Raw genomic sequence first — 17947 nt, forward strand, 5'->3', positions numbered from 1 at the left:
GACACTCCCTTTAAAAAATATTTAATAGATGTTTATTTTACTAAAGTAACACTATTAATTATCTATTGAAAATATAAATTTAATTATATATACTTTACGTAGCTATTTAATGATAGGGATAATATTGGAAAAATACAATAAAATTCTCTTAATTTTAGAACTTGAAAAACTAAAATGAAACAAATACTTTTAGCAAGAGTGTCAACCAATATAAAAAGGAGGGAGTAGAATTATCTCTTGATTTTCCGAATATAATTAATGATGTATGGAGCGAGTTATCCGAATCGAGGCCCTGGCCGCAACGGGCGTCCCAAACCATAAAGGTCTGAGAGACCCCTTAACATGTAATCATAAGCATAACTTATATGGTGTAAAAGTGCGGAAGATAAACTGAAAACATGGTAGTTCCAGACCAAACTTAAAACTTCATAACATCAAACCATGCATAAGAAAAACCCAAATCCAATGTAACACAGTCTACGAAGCCTCTACTGAACTGAGCATACAAGTCTGTCTAAGTCGGGCAAGTCCCCCGGCCAAACCATAAAATTAAAAAGGAAACCAACAATAGAAGATATGCTTTCCGAAGTAAGGGAGGCTCACCAACTCTAAATATCTGGAAATAAACTACTGGTTGACGGGACCACGAAACTGTGCCTTAGAACCTGAAATATAGGGAATCAATACTCGAAAGTACTGGTTTGTAGAACAATTCAAAAATATAACATATATTTTAATACATCAAAAGTGAGAGCATTTCATAAAGCAATTTAGCATAAGATAAATGAAAACAAACATTTTCTTGTAATCATGACTCAACTCTTTTCGTACTTCTAAGCTAGATGGTACACCCTACATTTCTAAAATTTCACGGGCTACATAAAATCCTCTCTTAACTCGGCGGTCAAATATCCAACCCAAGTTTGCCGCAAGAGTTGGGGTCAGTAATAAAACTAGGTATGCCTCCTTACTGACACACCGTGTTATGAAAAGTATGCCTCTTTACTAACATACATATCATGAAAAATATATGTCTCCTGACTGACATGCTTATCATGAAAAATATATGCCTCCTTACTAACATACACATCATGAAACTCGCATCGGCAAAATACAATTTTGGGCTACGAGTTATCTAAACTCGTGCCTTCTTCAGGTATCCATCTAACTCACTTTAAGCCCATTTTTAGTTCTTTAAACTCATGCTTCATGCTTATAACATTATTTACTGTCATGCTAAGGGCATTTCATAATAGGTATCGTCATACCTAGACTTGCAAGTCATATCATATCATATCATGTCCATAGCCCTTTCATTCAAGAATCATGTTATAACCACCAAAATATTTAAACATCATATGTGAGTTCTTATTTCAAAAGCATATGAAAACTTATGCAACATACTCTCATTTCAAGTCTTTAACACATGGTGGCCAATTCTTTTATTCAATTAATACACAAGAGACTTTAGCATAAGAAATACCCCTTTAAAAACGTGCAAAACAACAATGCATATCATCATTCATAAACCAACCCCAACATTAGTTATACATAAATCTCATGATAAAAAAAGAGCTTATAATTCATGCTCTCAAACCCAATTCACAATTCATACCATGTAAAGACCATAAATTTTATCATGGGGAAGGGAATTTCACAAGTCACATTTACAAATCACTTTTCAAACTCAAATCATGTATGCATAAGATTATAAATCAAGCTTATGAAAAAACCCTGTGATAATTACGTACTTTCATCAAAATGGTTCTATGATGCTTTCTCTTAAACAATATCTCCAAAATTCATTATATATATATATATATATATATATATATATATATATATATTATATCTTAAAAACTTGTTAAAACAGTAAAATTTATGCCCATGAAATTTAGGATAGTTCCACATTCCTTTTTGATGAACAAAAATTAGAACTAGCTTGAAATCTACTATTGAAATTATGAGCCTTGGAAGAAATCCTAATTTTTCTTTCTCTTGAGAGTGGAGAGGAGAAGGAGAGATGAGAAACTGACATATAATGGGAAAATAATGTTTAAAGAGTGTTTTAAATCGTGGTAGTAGGGTTTTGGATGAGGAAAAGACCAAAATACCCCTAAAGAAACCAAAAAGAAAATTGCAGAAACTCTTCAGTTGAATACAAGGTTGACGGCCCGTCAGTTAGGTGAAGGCTCGTCACCCTAGTCGTCACTTTCAGGTTGGATTTACCATTTACTTGTAGACACGTAATTTTGTCCCCCTCCAAAAGTTCGATTTTATTCATTTCTACCTTATCATATCATGTGCCCTCACCCACGTGATTACATCCCACAAAAATACAAAAAAATAACTCTCAACAAAATCTCTAACAAACTTTTATTCTTTTAACACCCTAACAACCCTCTCCAATAAGAAAATGACGAATCACCACCTCACCACCCCATACCCTACCTCCCTACCCCTGCCTAACCCTACCCTACGTCACACACCCCCCCTCCTCTTTTTTTCTTGTCCAAAAAGAAAAGACCCAAAAAGAAAAATACAATATATATACACACGTACACACAAAAACAGAAAAGGGGGACCTCAGCATAGACAAAAAAATCAGCTCCACTCTCTCTCTACTCCCTCTCTACTCTCTCTCTCCAAAAACTGAAAAGAAAAAAGCCTCCGTTCGCCGCCTCTCCGTCCGACCAACGACGGCAGCAATAATGCCGTCATCACCGTCAGCCGTCCATCGTTCAGCGTCCAGCGAGCCAACCTGAGCTGCTCCGTTCGCTGCCTCTCTGGCGACGGCAGTAGGCACCGGTCAGCGTCTAGCGAGCCAACCCGAGCTGCTCCGTTCGCCGCCTCTCCAGAACGACAGCAGGCACCGATCAGCGTCCAGCGAGCCAACACGAGTTGCTTCGTTCGCCGCCTCTCCGTTCGGCCAACGACGGCAGCAGGCATCGATCAGCGTCCAGCGAGCCAACACGCGCTGCTCCGTTCGCCGCCTCTTCGTCCGACCAACGACGGCAGCAGGCACCGAAAATAGTGAAGCCGGTGACCCCTCAACGACACCCAATCCATTTCCGATCGATTCCGATGAGATTTCGTGTATGGGTCTTCTCGATTTTTCATAATTTCAGTCTCGGTTCATTGATATTTCTTATTTCTTCGTGCAAGGTTAGTTGGAAATCGATGGTTTGGAGTTTCGAATTTGAGATTTTGGGTTGTTTTTGAGTTTTATTCGGGTTTATGGGTTATTCATCGTGAGGCGTTGTCATGGTTTTCCAATCTGTCCGGTTGAATTCAATATCGAGTTTGGAGTTGTTGGTTATCAAGGTTCAAATCGAGAGTTTTGGATCCGACTTTGTCTTTTGATCACATATTTTAGCACAATAAAAGCTTCAATCGAGGTCCAACTCTACACTTTCTCTTATCTATTTTATTATTTGGGATGTTTCGTATTTTAATTTGGATGTTCGTGTGTTTTTTGATATTTGTTGGTGATGAACGTATGTTGTCTTGTTTGGTGATAGTTTGTTATTTTGATATGGACTCGTTGTTTAATTTCATTGAAAAGTGATTGTGGGTCGTTGAAATAGAAATGGTGAGTTGTGAAAATTTAGTATAAAAAATAAAATTTGGGGACGGGAATCGAAAAATTGATAAAAGTGAATATTATGATAGTTTGATACATCGTTGGTATTGAATGCGATATGTCGTCGAGCGGGTAAGCAAACAGTAAGCTCGGGTAGGCAAGTTTAGGATCCGTGTAGTATTGGAATGATTGGAATATTTGTTGAATGTCTTGTTTATCGTATTTGGAAAGTGTATTTATTTAACCGGGGAATGCCCCGAGGTAATGTGTATTTACTCACCGGGGAATGCCCCGAAGAATTTGGTACTCTAAGGATGCTCGTGATCAAGGCCCGAGGCATCGGTTAAAGCATGGTTTAGGACTAGTGTAGGTTATTTCAATATTTTTATTTTGGGTTGTAATAATTGGACTGGACTTTACACTTTTGTTTTGTTTTGTTATTGTTTGATTATTTTGCGTGCTTTTGTGTGGTTTATGCATTTGTAACGTCAATTCATCCGATACGCTCTGCCAAGCGACCGTGGTTGAACCACGGGATCGAGGGGTGCCTAACACCTTTCCCCTCGGTCAACAGAATTCCTTAGCCGAAATCTCTATTCGCAAACCAGTTTAAGAGTCAAATGATTTTGAAAAGGATTTTCCAAAGGTGACTTGGCACACCGGATTATGCCAAGTGGCGACTCTGAATAAAAAATGCAAATAATCCTTTTCCGAAACAAATTTTCATTTCTTGTCACCTAAATAATAAAGCCCTTTCGAACTTTAAAAATATATCACTTTTTTGGAGTACGTAAAAAAGGGGTGTGACATTACTGACCTAGTCTGACGACTAGAGCTGATGGCTCGTTACTTAGTTGACGGTTCGTTAGCTTAGTCGTCACCTAAGTAACGGCTTGTCAGCTTAGTCATCACCTGGTTGACAAACAGACACTTAGAAGTAAAATGAGCATAACTTTCTACTCCGATATCGGATTAAGGTGAAATTGGATGCTTTGGAAAGAAGACTCATGGATCTTTCATTTTAAATAAAGTTGGCCTTCTAAATCAAAATATTCTATAAATAATGGTCATTGAAAGTTGACCTAAATTGAAACGTTCACTAAAACTTAATCGGTAGAAAAGTTCTCAATTCGTCTTGAGTTTGGAGATTTTTGTGACCTCAATTCATATTCAAAAGTATTTTCACACTATAGAATTGATCATCACACATATATGAACAAGGAATCATTGGGTTCAGGTATATACGTGTAGAAATGACGGTTTGAATTCTAGCCCAAAAATGCGGGGTGTTACATATTTATTTAACTAGTACTGACCACTTAACAAATTGATCATAGCCATGGATTTATCTCTGATTGTCCTTACACTAGCTATCTCCTTCGTTCTTTTCATCTTTCTTCACAAAATATTATTGTCGTCTAAAAGGCAGAGTAGAAATGTACCAGAAGCTGCAGGAGCATGGCTTATCATCGGTCATCTCCACCTCCCCAATGGACCTCAAATGGCACACAAAATTTTTGGTCATATGGCAGATAAATATGGGCCTATTTTCCAATTAAAGCTGGGAGTAAATCACGTAGTAATAGTGAGTGATCACAAAATATCCAAAGAATGCTTCACAACAAACGATATGGCCTTTGCGAATCGGCCTAAAAATATAGCTTCTGGGATCTTAGGCTATAATAATGTCATGTTTGCGTTTGTATCATATGGACCGTACTGGCGTGAGATAAGGAAGATAGTCACCGTTGAATTACTTTCAGCTCGGAGAATTGAAATGTTTGGCCACATTCGAGTATTAGAAGTAAAATCAGCTATTAAAGAGATTTATGAATATTGGTTGAAGAATAAGAGTAGTAAGGTGCTGTGAAGATGGAGATGAAGGAATGGTTTGGGAATTTAATTATGAACACTATGGTGAAGACGCTATTTGGAGTACAATACACAGGTACTAAGTAGCCATTTGGCCATGAAAATTCTAAATATAAAATTTAAAAATTTGCCATGACCCGAACCGGGGCCCTGGCCGTAACGGACATCCCGAACCATGAAGGCCCGAAAGCCCTTCTAACTTGTAATCACATACACCATTCATATACAAGGATAAAACACGGAAATACAAAACAATACGGAAACATGGTCATAATCTAAGTGCTGTTTAACAGTACGGAAGTAAGAAAAATCAACATCTAGACAACATCTGGTTCAGTTTGCGAAATCTCTACTACATATAAAATAAATAAACTGTTTGAAACTGAGACAAGGCCCCAAGTGGACCAATACCAAAATAAATAGCAAATATCTGAAAAAGGACCAGGCCTCCCGGAATAAAGAAGGATTACCAACTGCACACTTCAATCCTGTCTGAATAAGTCTACGGCTTAGCAGGACCTCTAGACTAAGCCTCAGACCCTGAAATATAGGGGATCAATACAATTGTACTGGTACGCAGGGCAATCTAAAATAGTGAATATATACATATAAAATATAGGTGAGAGCAAGTCATAAAAATATCATGTATGCATAGTTTTAAAATTCCACGGGCCATCTCAAAAGATCTTAACACAGTCTTGTCAATGCAACTCTATACTTTGTATTAGTTCTGAGTTAGGTGGTATACCCTATATATCTGCTACCCCATGGGCTATATGTGATCCTTCCTTAACTTGGCGGCCAAGCCCCCAACCCAAATTTGCCGCAAGGGTTGGAGTATTTGAATTTGCTATGCCCTAGGGCCTCGCCAACATACAATAATAATATGTCGGTATCGGCAAAACACGGTTTCAGGCAATGAGTTTTATGGCTCATGCCTTTTTCGGGCAACCACCTAACATCTCTTAAGCCCATTTTTAGTATGTTCTAAACATGCATCTTTTTGAAAGCAAATTCTGAAAATTCTAAGCAAAAATATATATCTTTAATCTGTTCTAAATCTGCTGTGGCATTATCTGAATTTGGTATCGTCATACCAAGAATTTTAAGTCGTATATCTGAGCCATAAGGTATTATGCAAGATTCTTTCACTTAAAACAATGTTCATACCACCAAGGCATTTAGACAAGTATAAGAGAATTCATATTTCAAAATATAAGTCAAAACCATGCAAAGATTCTCATCTTTTCAACAATTCCAACAAACATGTGGTGGTCATGTATTTTTAGCAAAATCATTCATTTCTTTCATTATAAATTTTCAGCATTTATCAACAAGTAAAAACCCCTCTCTTCAATCCCAACAATGCATTTCGAATAACTCAAAACTTACGAAAACAAGATGTCTGTAAACAAGAGAAGGATTTCTAATAGTTCATGCTCTCAATTCCTCATTCAAACTCTTCAAACACATATACATATATACTTATACATGGTTATAAATCAATTTTGGGGAAAAGGCCTCAAGGCCAAAACATTATCATCAATACGGTTTCATAATACTATCATCGATGCGGCGCGCCGACTTCGCGTCGGGCCACTGCTTCCAACACCCAAATACACCTCTAAAGCTATCCAAAAATTTAGAAACTTACCCGAGATATACTATTAACTTCCCCGATCATGAATCAACGTAAAAATTAACTTTCCGAGGTCGTAAAGGTCGAAAATAAAATTATCAAAGGTTAGGGGTTCAAAATGTGACCAAGTCCTTTTGACACTTAAAATTTTTTTCAGAAGATTGACCCTCCAAGCATACTATGAAGTGATATCAAGTCGAGAAACTACGGGCGTTACAAAATTATATTTGGAAAAAGTTAGACAAGTTTTACTTGTTTTCAATTTTTTTACTCATACTTCTCTCACAAAATTTCAAAAACAACTTTAATTTATATTCATGGTCAAACACAAATCCAACTCTAACTCCGAAAAATTATGAGGGATCAAAATGTATTTTTCCCTACAATATTATATGTATCAATAAGAAGTTTTTGAAGTCTTTAAAGGCTGGAACATATGGTGGGAATCATTTTCATCCTATATTGGGTCATTTTTCTCCCACTAGAATACAAACACATGTATGTGTACGATTGAAAATTTTGAGAAAATTTATGCATCTATAAAGTCAGATACACAATCAATTTTAGTCTAAACTTTAATGCAGTTTGATTAGAATGCGATCGTGACATTTTGGATGATTGACTTTAGTATGTCCACACACTCATTTGGGCATTTTTATCTTTGTTATCTTATCTCATGAATGTGGCTATTGTTGACTGTCCAACTTATAAGTCCTGCTAATGTGTATTCAAGATTAATTTAAAGGTAAGTTTTATAGAATAGTGATTAGACTGACAGTATTAAATGGGGTAGAGTATTGGATAGTCAAGACCGCACAATTCAAAAGATAGGGGTATCGGAGATGGGGATGCTTAGATGATTATGTGGCATACTAGGAGAGATATAATTAGAAATGAAAGCTATAAGAGGCAAGGGGGGAGTTGCCTCCATTGTGGATAAGATGGGGAAGTGAGTTTTGGATGGTTTGGACATGTGCATGTGAAGAGGAGGTGAACAAATGCGCCTATTAGGAGATGCAAGAGGTTGACTATAGTAAAAGCTAGGAGAGGTAGAGATAACTATGACACAATTTCAGATAAGTACATGACCCAAAACAACGGTTTGAAGGTTGAGTACTAAGGTAAATGTTAGGAGGCAGTCGAGTGTTCTCGTTCTATATGTAGGAAACGTGTGGGCCATCCTCCTCCTGTCATCTTGTCAATTTTAGTAGTATTAATTAATAATTACACAAGTGAGCTCATACAACAAGTTGATTGTAGCCATGGATTTCTTTCTGATTGTCCTTACGCTTGCTATCTCCTTTCTTCTTTCCTTCTTTCTTCACAAACTAATTTTCTCAGTTAAAGACAGAGTAGAAAGGTACCTGAAGCTGACGGAGCATGGCCGATTATCGGCCATCTCCACCTCCTCAATGGATCTCAAATGCCACACAAAATTTTTGGTCATATGGCTGATAAATACGGGCCAATTTTTCGATTAAAGTTGGGCGTAAATCAAGTAGTAATTGTGAGTGATCACAAAATAGCCAGAGAATGTTTCACCACAAACGATATGGCATTTGCAAATCGGCCAAAATCCATAGCTTCAGAGATCTTAGGCTACAATTATGCCATGTTTGGGCTTGGGCCTTATGGACCGTACTGGCGGGAGATAAGGAAAATTGTCACAATTGAGTTCCTTTCAGCTCAGCGAATTGACATGTTTAGCCATGTTCAAGAATTTGAAGTAAAATCAGCTGTTAAAAAGACATATGAATATTGTTTCAAGAATAAGAGTAGTAACTTAAATGATGTTGTGAAGATGGAGATGAAGGAATGGTTTGGGAACTTAATTATGAACACCATGGTGAAGATCCTATTTGGAGTACAATACAAAGGTACTTAATTTTGAGTTTTGTGATCATCGTTGATTCGGTTCACAGCAGATGACTTATTAATGCTTATTAAATAGATTTACTTGAAATTACTTATAAGTGATATGATATAAAATAAATTTAAACCATAAAACTTAAATGTTAGATCCACCCATGCAACAGATAATGAAGACAGAAGTAAGGCTCACAAAGCAATTCGGAGATTTGTTGAATTATTTGGGGTTTTTATTGTGGCTGATTTTTTACCTTATCTAAGATGGCTGGATATTGGTGGCCATGAGAAGGCCATGAAAGAAACTGCTAAAGAAATAGATATTATTCTTGAAGATTGGTTAGCAGAGCACAAAAGAAAGAGGAAATTAAAGGGAAATAAATCAGGAGACGAAGATTTCATGGATGTCATGTTGTCCATTTGTGAAGATAAAGATCTTTATGGTTTTGATGCTGATGCCGTTATCAAAGCTACTTGTATGGTACGTTTTTAGTTAACTGATCTTATAAACCTCGCTTACAATTGTGGTTAAATATGAAGCTCATGATTTCTGTGAACCCTTCATTTGCCTTAGAAATAACAGCCATTAGCCGCGTTTGAGCCCTGTCTTTGAAAATAGACAATGTTAACATATTCCACGATAGTAATTATTTTTCAATTGCATGGATTGAAAATTGGCTATTTCTGACTTGTCTGGCTGCTTAATTCGCAACTAACTATTTTATCGATCCATATCGTTGAAAAATGATCATTGTCATGGGATTTCAAAAGTCATAGGTAAACTTTCTGGTCATTACTCATTATCATGAAACTTCACATTTAGAATTTGAAACTCCATTGATCAAAGACATGATCGGAAAGTGGTCGATGAACATTATTTATACATCATTCAACCAATAACCCATTTTTTCTGGTGGTTTCACAGTTTGTTAATTATGTATATGTTTAGTAAATTTCTCAACGCACATATATGTTTTGGGCTAAAACTGCTGTTTTGGGCTAAAACTGCTTACTTGTGCCGAATATGTACATAATCTGTATATCTTTCCCTGATTTAGAATGTCAGTGAATATAACTTAGACCAATTTTATTTATACTTCTTACTATATATTGTGGAATGTGGAGTTAATTGCTGCAACTTTTGGGCTTGGCAGGCTATGCAATCGGCAGGTACTGATACTACAATTGTAACTCTAACATGGACTCTATCTTTACTCCTAAACAACTACGAAGCCCTTAAAAAGGCCCAAGATGAGCTAGACATTCATGTTGGCAAGAACAGATGGGTCCAAGAATCAGACCTCAAGAACTTAGTTTATCTTCAAGCTATTGTTAACGAATCGTTGCGTTTATATCCAGCCACACCACTCATGCTACCCCTGAGTCGATTGAGGATTGTGTTGTTGGTGGCTACGATATACCAAAAGGCACTCGCTTACTACTGAACATATGGAAAATTCATTATGATCCGGATATTTGGCCAAATCCACAGGAGTTTAAGCCAGATAGGTTCTTGACGACTCATAAGGATGTCAATGTAAGAGGGAATCACTTTGAGTTGATGCTGTTTGGTAGCGGAAGAAGAATGTGCCCTGGAGTTTCTTTAGGCCTTCAAGTTATGCAATATGTGATGGCTGTGCTACTGCAGGGGTTTAAAATTACGAGTCCTTCAGATGAACCAATTGATATGAGTGAGAATTTTGGATTGACCATTCTAAAAGCTTCTCCACTTGAAGTTCACCTTGCTCCACGCTTGTATTCTAATCTTTATGAATTAAATAATGATCTTTTCTAGTGAAGTAAGGTTATAATTAAGTATAATATTCAATAGTTACAATGTTATGTGTAGTTTTATGTCTGTTTACAGAAGATTATTATGTTTACATATAAAGATTCCTGAAAATAATATATTGAAAGAGAACTTAAAATGGACATGATATATCATTATGTGAGACTATCTCCACTATATTATCACTATAATATAAATGGTGGAATAAATAGTTTCGATACTAAGTAATAGCTCACTCCAAATATGGGATAAAATAATCCTTAGTTTATCTCGTAATCAATTATTTCTTATACCTCATACCAAACGATCCCTTAGGGTCTGTGCACTAGAAAAAATAACCATACGTTTGCTTTACTAATATCTTATTTGGCATTTTTGTGAACCCCATAAATTTTGGTCAATATTTTAAACTATTGAGGTAATTCCATTTAATTTAACGTTAAAGATTAGTCATATTAACTTTCAAAAAAATCGAAAGACACATAAATTGAGAAAGATGAAAGTAATTATGAGGCTCCAAATATTATGACACATTTGAAAGTATACTTTCAAATTCACGAACTCAATCAACAACAATAAATTCGGTGTGATTTCACACGTATAATCTTTGGAGAGGATCGGATAGAATATATGCAACTCTTACCTTTGAAAAGGTAGAGAGGTTGTTTGTTGTAGACTCTCAGCGGAACAAACAATAAAAAGGAAGCAATAATTACGAGCGAAAACAAGGAGCTAGTGATAGAAATATACAGCTACTACTGGCGAGATACAAGGAAGATAGTCACCCTTGAATCCCTTTCCAATGTAAATTCTCACAAACTTGCATTGGAAATGGCCAGAAATGAGGCATTATGGAACCTGAAGGTGTTGAGACCAAAAGTTGTTTGCAAGAGAATACAAAAGGATTGCAAATACACAGAATCATAGAAATACTTAACAGGAAAAGGAGATGTAGAGATAGGGTATGCAAAGACCAGAAGTTATTTTCATTAGTATATTATTCTCAAATGCTCTTTTGAATAAGAAAATAAATTTAACACAAAATGTGAGTGACTAAATGGTAGACTAATTAATACTTTTAGAAATTTATGAATATCCACGAACAAAAGGATTAAAAATTTTCCACATTTCCAATGATTAAAATTATATGACTTAATTATCAAAAAAACTAAAAATAAAATATATCAATAACCGAGGCATCAAAATGTTATTCTCTTTTACAATATTATACTCACCAATAATTTTTATTTTTTTTGAATATTTTAGCTCTTGATTTTCACCGTTACTATAGTAACCTTTATTTATTTATTTATTTATTTATTTATTTATTTATTTATTTATTTTTGGGGGATGTGGAGGGGGAAGGGGGACCGTATATTGACAAGTTGAAAAGTGTTAATAACTTTTGATCGTCCAACAAAAGAAAGTTTCTGTAAAATAAATTCCAAAATAAAAGTTGTCATTTAAGTTGAATTTTCGGCTAAGAAAATTAGCCGTGGCTATTAAGATTTAAGCGTAATAAAATAAGTATTAATTAATAATTAATATGGACTGTGAATTGAATTAGTTATTCACTTTTTTCATCCTAAAGCGGGTCATTTTTGGCCCACTAATTAATAAATGCGTGCACCAAATTTTTATGTATAAATAACATAAATATCAACCTTATAATTACACTCTCTTTCACTTTTAAAATTACTTTACTCTCTCTCCCTTTTAATATACATAACATAGCTGACATATACAAAATATTTTGTGTATATTTTGAATTTTTGTAATATGTTTAGGGAGTTAGATTTTTTGTAATATTGGAATCATAAGTTGTGTATTTGTGTAATTTTTAGAATTTTTATATCAACACCAAATATCGATATTAAAATTTTGAGAAAATATATACATCTATGTAATTACTGGTTTGAGTACCAGTTGAGTCTAAGGAGTCGTTTGGTAGGATGGACTATTTTTTTAATCCATGTATTAAAATGTGGGATAAATTAATACAATATTTGGTAGCAAATAAGGAGTAATGTATAATTAATATATGGATTAGTTATAAACCCTACATGGTATTATAGGGTGGTGTATAACTAATACACCCAATTTGATTGGATTAGTAATTCATGGATTACAATTCATGGATAAATATTTATAAAGACAAAAATGTCCTTAAATTCTTTTAAAGGATTTTTTAATTTTTTTTTTTTACTTTATTCAATATGAGTTATTTCTTTTCAATTTTCAAGATGATAATATTCCTCTTAATAATTTTAATCATTAAAAAGACTAGTCCATTAACTTAGAAAATACTTATTTGTCAAAGTCCGAAACAAATTGCATGATTGCATATAGCTTTAATTTTGTAAATAGATGTATCACAAATAACAAAAAATTGCTTAGATTTAACACATTACGGAACACAATTCTATGTTAACAACAATGCAATTGTCTCATTCAAAAGTTACATGTATCCCCTCCAACTTAAGAACACCACAAAGTGCAAACAACAAAAAAAGTAAAGAAAAGATAACAATTTTTTTTTTACAAGTGAATGATTAAATCTTAAAATTTCAAAATAAGTTATTACTATAGTTATATTGCTGATTTAAAAAAAAAAAAAAAGAATAATAAAGCTTTACAAAGTAAATATACAAAGTTATTGTATGTCAAGGATTTTTTGGTAAACAAATAATATTCTTTTTAAAATATAACAATACATACTGTTTTCAATACATCAAACCAAACACTGCATAAAAAATAATCTCAGCATTACTAATCCCAGTATTACTAATCCCAGCACTACTAATTCCAGCACTACTAATACACCCTATTCAGTATTATCTTATACACTCTACCAAACGACCCCTAAATTTTTAGTGCAATTCGCTATAAGATCACGATTATAATATTTTGCATGTTTGACTTTAATTTTCAATAAGAAAAATGATTTCTTTTTCAAAATTAAGCAACAATTTAATTTAATTTTTTTATTTTATTTTTATCGTGCAAGCTCTCATAATTCACTAACAATATTCTGACGACAATTAAATTTATAATTTTTTTAAAAAATAACTACATAAATATTATAAGACCCTTAAAAGCTTAACTTCAAAACTCTATTTTTCTTTCGTAAATTCAAGTACTTAATCAAATTAAGTCGAAAACTGAAAATATGTGAACTTTGGACCAGTCGCCATCCTCCCTCAAGCTCAATGCAGTGTACATTCTTTATGAAGAGGACACAAATTATATACATACATAAAACATATAAAGGGGACCTTGTTGTAGATAGTACATTTGTATTCCTGTCAATTAGGTAACAAGTTCGATCTATAAAAATATTTCTTTATAAAAATGCATGGCAAAGTAGTATAATATAGACTCTTTTAGTCTGATTCTTTTCGTAATTCGACACATAGTAAAAGTTTAGTGCATTAAACTATCATTTTTAAATACTGACTGAGTTGCCATTTTTTAATATTGATTATTTATACTCTCTCCAGCACTGAATTTAGTGCACCAAGCTATCATTTTTAAATATTGACGAAGCTATTATTTTTTTAATATTGATTATTATACTATCTCAACTTTTGAATTTAGTGGACCAAGCTTGCTATTTTTAATGAGTTGCTATACTATCTTCACTTCTAAATTTAGTGCATCAAGCTTTCATCTTATAATATTGGTTATTGTTAGAGTTGTAACCCGAATTTTGGTGATAGACCTTTATGTTTTTGGGCCTAGGATCTATTTTTATGCACGTAATATATAAGTGCGATTTAGTGGGTTATTTTATTTTTCAGAAAATTCAGCCTTCTCCACATTGTACTCTGTCTCCATTATAGTGAAACCTCCTCTGCCTCTGCCCGTGGTTTTTCCCGCAAGGGGTTTCATGTAAATCTGTGTTGTTCTTGTTTTCTTTTACTTGTGGTTTGCTTATTCTATCTGAATCATAACAAACTGGTATCAGAGCTTGGTTAATTATTTTCTCGGGGATGGCAACCATGAAGTATGATATTTCGCTATTAGATCGCAACACTAGATTTTCATTATGGCAGGTTAAGATGCGGGTTGTGCTTGCGCAGATGGATTTGGACGATGCTCTAATAGGGTTTGATAAGATGCCCTCATCGTGGACGGACAAGGACAAACGGCATAAGTATCGAAAGATTCTATCTCAGATCCACCTTTATTTATCCAATCAGATTCTACAGGATGTTTTAATGGAGACCATTGCCGCTGCATTGTGGTTGAAACTGGAATCTTTATGCATGACGAAGAGCCTAACAGTAAGTTGCATCTCAAACAACGACTTTATTTCCATCGTATGTCTGAAGGTGCGTCTTTGGAAGATCACCTATTTGTCTTTAAAGAAATCGTCTCTGATTTAGAGATCTGGAGGTTAAGTACGATGAGGAAGATTTAGGGTTAATTTTGTTGTGTTCTTTGCCTACATCATACTCGACCTTTAGGGATACGATTTTATATAGTCGTGATACCTTGACCATAGATGAAGTCTATGATGCATTGTTCTCTAAGGAGAAGATGAAGCATTTTGTGAATGGGTCATAGACTCAAGGAGATGGTCTCATTGTTCGGGGAAAGAATCATGAGAAAAACTCTGGGGGTGATGATAGAAACAGATCAAAATCTAGAAACAAAAACAAAACCTGCAATTACTGTAAGAAAAAGGCCACATCAAATTCGAGTATTGAAAGCTACAGAATAGAGAGAAAAGAGAAGCTTCAAAACCGAAGGAAAACCAACCAGAGAAGTACAGTGAAGCCAATTTTTTTAAGATGGTGGTAGTGATGAAGAACTCTTGGTAGTTTCTGATGGTAACTCCAAACCCTGTGAGGATTGGATTCTTGATTCAGCTTGCACATTTTATATATGTCGTAATCGGAACTGGTTTACAACATATGAAACAGTCTCTAAAGGTGCTGTGTTGATGGGAAATAACACACCTTGTAAGAAAGCTGGTATTGGAATAATCAGGACCATGATGTTTGATGGGGTTGTGAGGACACTTGGTGATGTGCAGTATGTCTTAGATCTGAAGAGAAATCTTATTTCCTTGAGTATCCTTGATTCGAATGGTTATAGGTACATTGGTGAAGGTGAAGTCTTGAAGGTTACTAAAAGTACTCTTATTGTGATGAAGGGACGGAGAAAGTCTACAAATTTGTATGTCCTGCAAGGCTCTACTATTACAGGTGATACAGTTGTTTCTACCTCATCTCTATCAGAAAGTGACGTTGCTAAACTTTGGCATATGCGCTTGGGGCATATGAGTGAAAACGAGATGACTGATCTAAGCAGGAGAGGACTTATTGATGGGCAGAATATTACCGAATTGGAGTTTTGTGAGCACTGCGTATTCGGAAAAAAGAAGAGAGTCAGATTCACTAAAGGCATCTACTCAACTAAGGGCACACTTGATTACATTCATTCTGATCTCTGGGGTCCTGCTAGAGTACCTTCTAGAGGAGGCGCTAATTACTTGTTAACTATTATTGATGACTAATCAAAAAAGTTTAGGTATTCTTTCTGAAGTAAAAAAATAATGTGTTTCCTACTTTCAAGGAGTGGAAGACTACGATTGAAAAGCAGACAGTGAAGCAGGTAAAACGCCTTTGGACCGATAATGGTTTAGAGTTCTGTTCTAATGAATTTAATACTTTGTGCAAGTCAGAAGGAATTGTGAGGCACTTGACAGTTTGTCATACTCCATAGCAGAATGGAGTGGACGAATGAATGAATAGGACTATAATGGAGAAGGTGCGTTGTATGCTCTCTAATGCTGGTTTACCCAAGTCTTTTGGGGCTAAAGCTGCTTTCACAGTTTGTCTTCTTATTAATCTCTCTCCCTCAGCCGCGATTGATAAAAAGACTCCACAAGAGGTATGGTCTGGTACTCCTGCTAGTTATTCAGATTTGAGGATATTTGGATGTCCTGCGTATGCTTATATTGATAATGAAAAGTTGGAATCTAGATCTGTCAAATACTTATTTATGGGTTATAAGCCTGGTGTTAAAAGTTATAAGCTTTGGTGTCCAGAAAGCAGAAAGGTTATAATTAGCAGGGATGTTGTGTTTGATGAAACTGCTATGCTTCGAGCTTCCTTCAAATCTAGTGCTTCGCCCCCAAATGAGCTTAGTGATATGAATCAACAAAAGTCAAGCACCCATGTTGATTTGCAGATTGAAGCAGAGTCTACACCAGTGCCTACCTCTCAGTCTAGCCCAGAGATACAGAGTGATACTATTTCTTCTTCACCACCAATGGTGCCACAATATTCTATTGCTAAAGATAGGCCTAGAAGAGATATTAAACCTCCTCAAAAGTATGTTGAAGATGATTTGGTTGATTATGTATTGAGGGTAATAGAAGGTATTGATTTTGGTGAAGATCCTTCTTCTTACTCAGAGGCAGTTAGCTGTGATGATTTGGTCGATGGATAATTGCTATGCAGGAGCAGATAGAATCACTTCATAATAATGACACATGGGATCTGGTGAAATTTCCTAAAGATAAGAAAACTGTCTGTTGCAAGTGGGTATTCAAAAAGAAAGAACGAACATCGGGAGTTGAAGATGCAAGGTACAAAGCAAGACTAGTTGCTAAAGGCTACAGTCAGGTTCTAGGTATTGACTTCACAGATGTGTTTTCTCCAGTTGTAAAACATAGTTCGATTCGAGTCTTGTTTGGTATTATGGTCATGCATAATCTTGAGCTTGAGTAGTTGGATGTCAAAACTGCATTCTTACATGGAGAACTTGAGGAGGACATCTATATGCAACAACCAAAGGGTTTTGTACTCTCAGGAAAGGAGGACTATGTATGCTTGTTGAAAAAGTCTCTTTATGGTTTAAAGTAGTCTCCCAGCTTTGACTCTTTTATGGTCTCTCATATGTTTCAGAGTAGAAATAATGATAGTTGTGTCTACTTCAAGGAGGTAAGAGATGGTTCATTCATGTATCTTTTCTTGTATATTAATGATATGTTGATTGCAGCAAAGGATATGGGAGAGACAATAAAATTCAAAGCCCAGCTCAGTAAGGAGTTTGATATGAAGGATCTAGGAGCAGCAAAGAAGATTTTTCGCATGGAGATTCTAAGGGATAGAAAGAATTGTAAGTTATACTTGAGTCAGAAAATGTATATTGAGAAAGTGCTTCACAGGTTCAATATGAAAAA

General features: G+C 35.1%; 2 protein-coding genes across 2 annotated transcripts; both read left to right on the forward strand.

The window, feature by feature from the left end:
* The first annotated feature begins 4922 nt into the window (after positions 1 to 4922).
* LOC107868574 (cytochrome P450 82A3-like) lies at positions 4923 to 5453 on the forward strand. The gene has a single exon (XM_016715260.2). It carries the CDS (start codon positions 4923 to 4925, stop codon positions 5451 to 5453), a length of 531 nt encoding a protein of 176 aa, XP_016570746.2.
* A 2467-nt stretch (positions 5454 to 7920) lies between these two features.
* On the forward strand, positions 7921 to 10794 carry LOC107867096 (cytochrome P450 82A3). The gene is given in 5 exon segments (XM_016713208.2): positions 7921 to 8438; positions 8441 to 8971; positions 9131 to 9441; positions 10115 to 10337; positions 10340 to 10794. Coding segments are annotated over 5 exon segments (1563 nt in total). The 5' UTR covers positions 7921 to 8356; the 3' UTR covers positions 10756 to 10794.
* The last annotated feature ends 7153 nt before the right edge of the window (positions 10795 to 17947 follow it).

Source organism: Capsicum annuum, chromosome 4 (genome assembly GCF_002878395.1).
Source record: "Capsicum annuum cultivar UCD-10X-F1 chromosome 4, UCD10Xv1.1, whole genome shotgun sequence".
Lineage (NCBI taxonomy): Eukaryota > Viridiplantae > Streptophyta > Magnoliopsida > Solanales > Solanaceae > Capsicum > Capsicum annuum.

Bases quoted from the DNA above. Each gene is read 5' to 3' on its own strand.
- LOC107868574 (XM_016715260.2), top strand. From the start codon at position 4,923: ATGGATTTATCTCTGATTGTCCTTACACTAGCTATCTCCTTCGTTCTT.